The sequence below is a fragment of the Ixodes scapularis genome, unplaced genomic scaffold, assembly GCF_016920785.2.
Source record: "Ixodes scapularis isolate PalLabHiFi unplaced genomic scaffold, ASM1692078v2 PGA_scaffold1__304_contigs__length_218370807, whole genome shotgun sequence".
NCBI classification, from domain to species: domain Eukaryota; kingdom Metazoa; phylum Arthropoda; class Arachnida; order Ixodida; family Ixodidae; genus Ixodes; species Ixodes scapularis.
This window is the reverse complement of record NW_024609846.1, coordinates 17,545,826-17,556,749: the sequence shown is the minus strand read 5'-3', so window position 1 is coordinate 17,556,749 and position 10,924 is coordinate 17,545,826. Positions and strand designations below refer to the sequence as shown.

General features: G+C 42.8%; 1 protein-coding gene across 1 annotated transcript in view; it reads right to left on the bottom strand.

The window, feature by feature from the left end:
* Window positions 1-1,046: 1,046 nt before the first annotated feature.
* The window catches only part of LOC115329810 (chymotrypsinogen 2-like), a 32,035-nt gene continuing 22,157 nt past the window's right edge, over window positions 1,047-10,924 (bottom strand). Inside the window, 3 exon segments of the mRNA XM_042291057.1 lie at window positions 1,047-1,328; window positions 4,864-4,988; window positions 4,991-5,122. Coding sequence (XP_042146991.1) covers window positions 1,047-1,328; window positions 4,864-4,988; window positions 4,991-5,122 — 539 coding nt within the window.

Genomic DNA, 10,924 nt, shown 5'->3' with positions numbered 1-10,924 from the left:
AGTTGGTTCTTCAAACGTTTGCACCAACAGACATCCCGCACAGCCTCCTACTGTTCACGGACTCGACCCGCGCGTACGAAACTTGCAGACGAGCGTGCGGGAGTCCCTTAACGTACACGGGAATAAACGGCGAGTTGCTCGCCGCGTTCCTAGAACTTCGAAACAAGCTCAACATCCAAGCTACTATTTCCTGGCTGCCTGCCCATGCGGGCGTCAACGGCAACGAGTGGGCCCACAGCGAGGCGCGAGCAGCTGTTCGACAGATGACACCGCGCCGAACGCATTCAATAACTCAGCCGCCGGGGCAGCCGGCCCGGTCGACCCTTCTGCCGACAAAGAATGTGCTAAACAGCGAAGGCGGAGAACCCTGCGGCACCTACGTGAGGAACGAAAGGAACGCCCAGACGAGCAGTTGCGTACCGTTCCTCCGATGCCGAATGACCTACCGAGGAGCACTCAGACCCTCGTCCGTCGCCTCGCGACCAACATTCTCCTAGCCCCCCCCCCCCCCCCCCCCTGGCACTGCACCATAAGTTCTTCAGCGACGACCCCCAAGAGGGGCATTGTCACCGATGCCACAGGACCGCGATGGCTGCCCCTGTTGCCTGGAAGTGCAAGCGCCACGCTCGCCTTCGGAAAACGAAACTGGAGGAACTCCCAGACGAGATCCGCCCAGCGACGTACGTCAATTGGATTCTGCCCACCGTTCGTGACAATGCAAGCGTCTCCCTGCTGTCGAGAAAGCTGGCGGAGTCGGTCTACGAGGACGATGGCCCCGGCGCAGCGCAGCGCCGCACTGTCGACTGCACCGATGCAGACGACAGTGGTGCATTATATGTGTGTATGGTATACATATACATATATTATATATAACAGGGCAATAAAGAACATTCCAACAATATCAACACAAACCCTTGAGTAAACTTCGACGTTTAGTTTGTTCATTGTCACTGGTGTCAATTTGTTCCCACACGCTTGCTTGAAAGGTTCTTTATTAGAAGGGAATTGAAGATACATGACCAGAGTATATGATAGCATGTTAACGTTTAAGTACTTTCGTCGTATTCTACTGAATCATCTATTGGCACGTAGTAAGATTTATAAAAAGTAGTTACACATTTCTTTCGAGCCTCGTCCTTAATACATAGGTTATGTTTCGTTGATATTAAATTCTGCAGGACGGGTAAAATAAACCTTTCAACAACGTGCGACACCCTAACATGTAGTGATGGCAGAGAAGGGTTGAAGCAACCACCGCCAACAGAATGAATAGCAGCAAGAAACCATTGTCCTTCTTTTTTGTACATCATAGGTCCTCCGATGTCTCCCTGAAAACCAAAAAATAAACGACTTATTATTAAACTATTTTCGGAAAACTTATATAAATAAAGCTAAGATATCATGGGAACAAATTCCTCCAGCTGATTCAGCGTAGCAAATTGGTGTCACACACCATACTAACTAGTTACTGTAGGAAAAACGGTTGCCGATCTAGGTCAACATTTTCGCTCGGGGACACCAATTTGCAATCTGCATGCGAAAAAAATTGTACATCAATTGTGTCTCCTTTTAGAAGAATGATGACACCGAGATAGCATGCTTTCTGGTCTATACTGCAATACCACTAGAAAACAGTCCGAACGTACTCTCTACCGTTTTATAAAATTCAAAAAGAAGTATATTAAACTATTTGCAAGACGCGAATAAACGAAACCTGTTTATGTCGCGTCACGAACGCAGGCGAACGAGGATATCGATGAGGTTGAACTTATCGCGATGAGTACAGACGGAGGTGCAAGAGAGAAATCATTCAACTTCTCCGCAATTCTGGTTTATACTGGACGCCTTTGACAACATGGTAAGTGCCATTTGGTGTCCGTTTAAGGTGAGCCTGACGATGAAGGGCTGCTTCTGGGAAAATTCAAAGTGCCTGACTTGAAAATCATTTGCTAAACGCTACATTTAGGGGCCCGTTTCGCACCCCGCATTGAGCCATTGAGAATAAGAGACGCTCCACGGCTCTCTTCTGGTATGGTTTTGTTACACGATAACGCTGGTCATTATGTTGCGACCATTGTTCTGGATGCATTAGCCCAGATAGGATGGGAGGTTTCCTCTATCCAGATAACATTTCGGACATGTCACCATGTGACTTTCAGTTTCCCGAACCCTTTAGGTGAGGCTAAAAGGACCACAATTCTACTCCAAAGCGCACGTCATTGCTGGTTACACCAATAGTTCAAAAATGCAACAGAGTCCTTTTTAGCGAGTGCTATCCGACAACCTGTCCAAGTGGCTGATCTGACTGAACTCTGATGAATTCCTGTTTTCTTCCACAGGGTGTTTAAATTTTACTTGAACATTTTTTTTTAAAGGCGAGAGTTACACAGTTGTTGTCTTGAGCTTTAATTTGTCAAGCTGTGTGGACATAGGATGAAATAAACGACATAATAAGATGGCTAATAAACCAGTACTGGTCGGAATTATAAGAAGCGGTTTTACAAAGCATGTAACGATTGCAATCTTTACTGGAGTACCTCTTAGAGTCATTACGAATTTATTGCATTAAAAAAAAACTGGTGTTTGAGAAATCTATAGATAGTTTTTTTCAGTCTCCTTTTGAGCCAGATTTTAAAATTGAGCTTTTATAGAGCGCCGAAGCCCTGCTCGCATCGCCGCCTGGAAGAATGATGCTGTCTTTTCAGTCATGTCACTCTTACGGCACTGTGTCGTCGGCGCATTTATTGTGGATGTGCTGCTGAGCTAGTAATGACGTGACTGAAATGAACACGTACATTCTCCTAAGCGTCATTGTGGATGTTTGCGGCGTTATTTTTTCGAGCACATTCAACACTGCACTTCCTCCCCCCCCCCCAAAAAAAAAAAAAAAATAAAAAAAGGAAGCGAAAGGGAAGATTGATCGACGCCTGACAAGCCATCATCTTTTCGCAATTTCTTTTAAATTTCTGTGGCCTCCTATTTTACCTGCGGCAGATACTGCGATTGTAACATCCATAAAACAAATATTTAAAAGTGAAATATTAGATTTTAGTGAATTAGCTAACTTGCCGTGACGGTTTCTGCCTTATCTGATGCCCGCCAAGCCTTCCAATTAAATGGGGAAGACAACACTCGTTCGACTCTCGTTCTATTTTTAAGACAAGTATATTTGTATCGAAATCAAATAACATGTACAGTGCTCTATCTACTTCTGCCCCATCTGCTGATGTACAGAAAATGTTCGTTCGCCCTCATAAAGGCACTCAGAAGGGTCTCCATTGATAACGCTTTATATTTGAAGAGTTTTGAAACAAATTCGTTTTTTTTGTTTCGACGTTCACAAATGTACGCTTTGGCCAGCTCTAGTGCTTGCAACAACGGATCGTGAATACTTTACTGAGGCGTTGTCGAAAGCCGAATTCAGAGGTACAGCCTTACTTACATTTATCATTTCTGTTCGCATCGATCATGTTGTAAGTTTCTGCTTGGTTTCTTCTTGCCAAAATGTGTAGGAAACCATCGACAGCTAAGGGCGCTCGCCCTATTTCTATATGTGGCTCGTGTCACTATTGTACCCGGTTCAATTGAGAAAAGTGGCACATGGTTTTAAGGGTTGTGCAAATAAACTACGCATCGACGAAAGTTGAAACTTTATCACAATGCAACGCTAGTGCTAATGAGAGAACACGAAAGTTTGAGATCGCATTACCTTCTTCAAAAGAAACGAGAGAAAAATTAAATTTGTTTGTGAGCAACGCCCACCTAAGCCGAATATTTGTAAATTCAAGGAAATGGCACTGTGGGCGTTTGTTGAATTTATTTAAGAATTGTCAACAAGTAAAACTATAATAAGGCGGTAAATGGGGCCAATTGGTTGACGTTATACATGATGGGGAAAACAGCTCAAAAACACAGACTACGAAGAGGAACATACACAACATACAGCATTGTCCTTTCGTGAATGTTCCTCTTCTTAGTCTGTGTTTTCTGAGCTGTTTCCCTATCAAATAAAGCAACGTTTGCTGCTTCTTTGTTGTTTTTGTTTGCTGGCACGTTTATCTGTTTAGTACTAAAACTAATGCTACAGGCATTTAAGATGTTAATTTTTGCTTTTATAATTATTAAGCTGAGGTGGACGTCAGCCCCTATTTGTTGTTCCTTTCCTGCAAGTATTTAATGGAAGTAACGTCCTGCTTTTAACATTATGCATTATCGCACTACTAGCGTTGTGTTCTCACTGAGTTCCAACTTTGTACGATGCAAGTTCATGTGCCTGGCCGAAAGCCCGTGTTTTTTTTACCCTGTTCTTTTCATGGGAGGTTTTTATTCTATGGTTTAATACTAGTCTTCAATAAGGACTGCAACCGTTTTGTTAGCAGCTGTAACGCAAGATGAGCTCTGTGCGATTCTTTATATTTCTTTACACTTGAATCATTCGCGAAGTCTGGTACCAGGAATGTCACAAAGTTAACTTGCTAATTTGGAGAAAATCTACTAGATAAAAGTACGAAAGCAGCCATAGCGTTTTGAGCTTGTTTTAGAAGGGATCAGTCCAATACAGTTTTAAAGAGTTTTAGCTCAAGTTCCTATGCCTCTTTTTTAATCCGAAGTTCCCATTAACAAACTTTCAGCGGGAAAATGAACCAATGTGTGGCATTTCAGAGCTGAGTCAGGTTCTTAAGTTTTGTACATCCAAAAATGCAGCTAAGTTTTTTTAGCTTTATTCAGCCGAAAAAGCCATAGTTCAAATTAGTTTCAAATGCATGCGCGTGTCTCATTGTAGGAGGAGACATTGATTTTTTTCTGCAGTTGCCGATCAAATAAACTTTATTCTCAGGAAATGATATAATATTTCATACTTACAGAACATATTCCCCCATTGGAGCATAGGATGTACTTTGGAACAGTTGTGGCAAGTCGTCGTTCGCACTGTTCGTTAGTAGTTAAGGATATATTTGTTTCCCTCAAGGTTTCTGGGTGAAAAATCCCCGAAAGCCCATTAGTTCCGATCATGACGCTTCGTTCGTTTCTTTACCTGAGCTTTCGTTATCCTCGTAATCCTCGAGGTCTTCATCTGTTTCGCCTAATGATTCATCCGTCTCATAGGAATAATAGCCATCCTCTGAAGAAAATTGTAAAACTTAAGATTAGTACTAGGAATGTGCACCGATAAAGAATTTCTCACCGTTCTTTGGGTGGCCTAGAGCCGATTTATAATCGTTCAATATTTATAACGCAGATGTTAATATTACCGAACATATGTACACAAAATAAAAATATAAAACTATACATTTGTAAAAAAAATTGGGATTGGCATATAGGTTTAGCCATACAAAACAAAATATATTGTTTACGAAAGAGTTACAGGTTAGTAAAAAAATGTATGCAATACAAACGGGATTTAAAAAAAAAATGGTAAAAAAATACGTTTAGGCTTTTAGTTTTCTGAGTAATATGTTGGGTCAAAAACAAAATTAAACTTGCCTTGATAATTCTGAGAAAACCCGGTGAACTCAGAATGTGTCTAACGAGAGTCTTTGGCTGGTTTCGGATGCACTGCGCGCTCAACATACACCTTGGATCTTCGGATTGATCAGAATTATTAGGACAAGTTTAAACTTCTTTAAGAGTCGAGGTCTTTACATGCACGGTTTAATGATAAGTTTTTCTTGGCTCCGTTTTTTAATGAGCCGGTGTAGGGCCCTGCATCCTTAGTACTCTTAAATCATAAGTATCCGTTTGTGGCAACTCAAATGAATCTCGAGGTAGAAGGTTTATAACGCCATTTACTCTATCAATTCCTATTTCCCGAAATTCTGACACGATCGCAAGCTCTGCTATCTTCTGATACCCGTTACGTTTCATAATTGCATAATTAACCGGGGCTGCGGTGAAGGCAGGAAACACGGCACGAAGAAGAAAAGATGCCTCAAACAAAGCTAAAATTTTATTGCCATAGAATTCAATTATATATGGCCCCCTAAACAAGAAAGGGGCAAAGGGAAGCCACGGAAAAGGGAAAAAACCCGCCAATGGCACACTCTCAAAGACAAAACACACGGTACAAACACGATCTGTATCAGGCAGATTGAGCTCAAAAGATGGTGAAGCTGGATTGTCCAATCCATGGTTCACAGTCCGAAGAAACACTTACAAAAGAGGTCACCTCACAACCGCGCAGGCGGCGGCAAAACCAATCCCTTCCTTCACACAAGCTGCCACTCAAAAACTAAGTCAAATTTGGGGGTTTTACGTGCCAAACCAACGACGGGCATCTGGCACGCCCCAGCGGAGGACTGAGGATTAATTTCGACCACCTGGGGATCTTTTGACGTGCATCCGAAAGCTCGGTTACACGGCGCCTTCTCCGCAATAAGCCTCCGTCATATTGCGGGCACCTCGGTCGGGATTCGAACCCACCACCTGGGGATCCGTAGGCCGGCGCTCTCGCCCCGGAGCCTCCGAGCCACTCAAAAACTGCCAAGTCTGGTCTGGTTTGCAACGTGATAAGTAGCGCAGTCAAAAAGTCCTGTGCTCGCGCTATAGCGGAGTCTATTCAAAATCTGTTCAGCCGTCTCAACGAAGTAAAATACCCTCAAAAGCTTCTGCACAAGCAGTTTTGCTACATAGGTTCCGGGCAGGAGAGGCATGCTGTCTTCCTGTTTTTTCTTTGAGTATCCTATAACCTCAAATCTCGCTGAATTTGGGCCCCCTACGGGCATTTAGCCTAGACTATACCTTAAAAAGATTAACTCGGTTCAATATGGCTGCCCAATATGGCTGCCTTAAAAAAACACAAAGAAAAAAGTCTCGCGCGCGTTTCAGGGATTGTCTACAAAGTCGCATCCGGATGTCGTTTGTGCTATATTAGTCTGACGAAGCGCAGCGTCAATGATCGTGTGACTGAACATAGATGGTGTGTCCACCATAAGGATCCATATTGGGAGGTTTCAAAGCACGCCCAAAAAAATAAAATTTCTTTACCGCTTTGAAACATTACGTCGTCTGCGGTTTTAACAGGCGGAAATGACCAAAAACATGTCTTCAAAGGGTCAATTGTGAAAGGAAACCATGGAAACGCAAGTCGTGCCCATGTTTGGAGGCCGTGTCGAAAATATCTCTTGACCCCTAACTTCTGTGTGGGGGATGAGGAGGGGGGGGGGAGAATCTTTGCGATTTTTTCTCCTTTTCCCCGGTTTCCCCTTTGTTCATTCTCCTTGAAACCATACTTAAAGCGGCCGTGCAATGATTTTAATGTTGCAATAATTAGCAGTTTGCATTTTTTATATTGTTTATGCAAGCCCAAGTGACCGAAAACGCGTCACATTTCCCCGAAAAAATGCTGTTCTGCGGCGAAATCGCAAAGCAACAGACGAATTATTTCCGATCTAGAGCCGCCTGTCGGGTTTACAGACACTAAAATGACACCGTCTCTGGGGGATACGCGGAAGACAACAAAACCTGTCCCCCTCCGCTGCTACACTCGCCACCAGCCCCGTGGCGAACCGTCATTGGTGTCGATCGCTCGCCGCGATCTTCGACGATGCTAATCATATAAAAGTCGACAATCGCGGAAGAAGCGGCTGGTCTCTGAAGAGAGGACCTAAGGGGAAACCACGTGAACCCCCACAGTACGTCATTCGAAAGTCGCAGTTGAGAGTAGACAGGCACTTTGATCTTGTTTTGTTTTGTTTTGACTTGTGCCATTTTTTTAAATTTAGAACTAGCGCTTGCAAGAAAATACGGTTTACTACTTTTTGTTCCATAGGTGACGCAGAATAATTACCGCAGTTAAATGGCCAAAGTCTGAAAATTGTCGCCCAGCCCCTTTAAATGGATTCTGTGGCAATAAAATCTGAGCTGTGTCCATCTTCCTGTTGTTTTGTGTCATCACCGCGGTCTCAGGTAATTTTACGATTATGACATTGCAGCAGCTACCTTGCGCCCTCTCCTTTCATCTTTCACCCGTGGTGCCGTAATTATACATAAGGAGGTAGAGGCTTTATAGAGGAACCAACTGCGGGCGCCCCTGTCACCCAGGGACTAAGTGTGCCGCACTAAGTATCACTCGCCGCCAAAGGTGGCCTGTGGACTCCGTTTCATTTTGAGTCCCACGACAGCCACCGACAAAGCCAATCAAGCAGTACCAAAAGTGCGTTGTCAGAGCGCTAATCGCCTTTACAGGTATGGTATCACAGACTAAACAAATCACGTACAAATAAGGCTCCGTGAGCCTGCGCTTTTTATCTTGCGCATCACCAAATTCATTGGGCATCAACGACTTGCGTATGTCCGAAAATAACTGAACAACAACAGACATCGCAACGTTTCCTGAGATTATTTCAGATCACAGCAATAAAATATCAAAAGGCAGTAATTAATATTGTGGGCGCGTACAGTTTTTATTCCCGGGTTCTATCGGCTCTTTGCATCGAATTCTAAAGGCCAGATCCACAAAATTATTGATTTCTGCTTTGGTGGTCAAAATATCTTAATCTTCTCAGTTGCGGTAATTTCCTTGTATCGTACAACGAAAAAAAAAGGTGAATGGCATTAGAGTTACGGTTATTTTAAAGTCTGAACATAAAAACAATCGATTAAATTACAGACCCCTTCCTTTGCTGAAAGCGTTTTCACAATTGCTACAGAAAATTATACACGCCAGATGGTACCCCTTTGGTGAAAAGAACTTTGTCCTAACATCCTGCCAATTGGTTTTAGGAAAGAGAATTCGAAGGAAATCGCGCCAATAAAACAAAAATATCTAATTTTAAACATTGTCGAAAATAAATTGATTACCTTGGGGTATTCATTGGTTTTTACAGTCGTTCGAGTACCTAAACCATTTAAATCTGCTTCTAAAATTAAATGCATGCGTGATACAAGGAGTAGCCTCAACGATGATCGAGAGTATTTTTCTTAAAGTCTCGGCATCAGTGTGTGGCGAAAGATAGTCAGCAATCTAGCTTAAGAAAACTCACGTCAGTGGTGCCGCGGGTGAGTTTCCTTGGACTCCTTCTGTTTAACTTGTACATAAATAACTCAGTAAATACTGACGACAGTCTAGGTTCTATAATTTACACAGACGACACCAGCTTATTCATTTCGGTGAATTTGTCCATCAGGTTTTATGTGCGCGAAATAGCTTTCTTTACAAGATAAGTTACTGGAAAATCTCAAACTGTCTAGTAATTAATACAAATAAGACGAATGAAATACTTTTTCTATCCATAAATAGTATGTTCATATACTCAAGGGCTTTCACTCTAAGGACAAAACATTTACTTTGTAGAAATGTCGATGTTGTCTGTGTAATATTTAATGAGTAAATGAGCAGGAACGCCAAAATGCAATCTATAGATCGCAGACTTTCGAAAGGTGTTGCCATTATTTATAAATGGCGACATATATATTACCCCTAGCGGTCTTAGTCCTTCTTTATAACTCCCTGCATTAGTCTTGCTATAATTACTTCTTCATTGATTAGGATAGCACACCTACAAATAATCCTCACTGCATGTGCTCCAGAAGAGAATCATCCGAATTATGTGCAATGTGGAGTTCAACGCACCACACATTACGAGAATTAATAAACCTTAAATTAGTTCTAATGACAGAGCATTACAATTATAAACTTCTTCTAACATACCAAACGTCTGTAACGCAAAATATTTTTTTTTATCAGTCACCACTATGAAGAGGAGTATGCGTGCAAATGCAAGCCGCTGCGTTGACACATCGTCAACACCTCGCTCAAGTGGAGTCTACGGCCTGCAGATGCTGAAGTTCTGGTTGCCTAATGTCATGAATACGTAAGTCTAGATTTGGCTCGGATTTCATGATGTTGAGCAGAAGGGAGATTCGTTTTTTGATTCTCTAATTTTGTGTCCCGCGCTAGCGAGACCAAAAGTTTTCTTTTAAATTTAGGTTTACTTTACGTTTTGAGCGCGAGCCACGCGCCGCGTGCTCACGCTGTGGTGAGCGCGTAATTAAAGAGTTTGACTCCCGATGCCGTAGTGGTCTGAAGTTCCTAAACCTACATTTATGTGTGCCTTTTATGATTAGAACTTTGACCTTCAAGGAATGCTTGTAATGAATATCAGGTCTTTTTTGAATTAATGTGTGTTTTGCTTCTATTTAAACTTTGTTGTACGGATCACGAGTCGGTAAAATAGTTTATCTTCTTGCTGGCGGGGATGAAAAACTCTGTCGAGCGACAACAGTCTGCTTTCCTCTCCCCAACCCTCTCGGGGAGAGAAAAAAGAAAGTTGTAAGTTGAAAGTTCAAATTAGATTTGTGATACTTCCTTGAAAACGTTTCATTCCACGGAATGTCCCAGAATGTTGGCCGCGGGATCAGCTTAGCATATGATAGCAAACTCACAAAGAAAAGGATCGCCTTGATTTCGCACTGTTTACATTGCTTGACTGGCTCCACTGGATCGTAGTGTCGGCTACTATCTAATTTAACTTTAATTAGCTTGGAATAAGTCTGACTGGCCGCCGACGACCATCTGCGGAGTAGGGTAAGCATAATGAACTAAGCATGGCGTCACAAAACTGTCACGATCTCAGTTTGCTGGATTAAGCATGACTCTCTCCGACGGTTGTCTGCGAACTAATTTTGCTTTACTAAACATGCGTCGCCGCCGACGATCGTCCGTAGACTCAGTATGCTGGACTGCGTATAACATACCGGCGACTTTAGGTTACGGACTAAGTATGATGGACAAGATATGAATCGCCACCAACGGTCATTCGGCTATCATGCTGGACCAAGCTAACTCGCCTCCGACGGCTGCTTACATACTAAGTTCGCTAAACTAAGTTTGAGCGGCAACAAAAGGTTGACTGGAGACTAAGAATGCTGGACGAAGTATGGCTTTCCGCCGACAGCCACCTGTGGAATAGGCATTATGGACTTA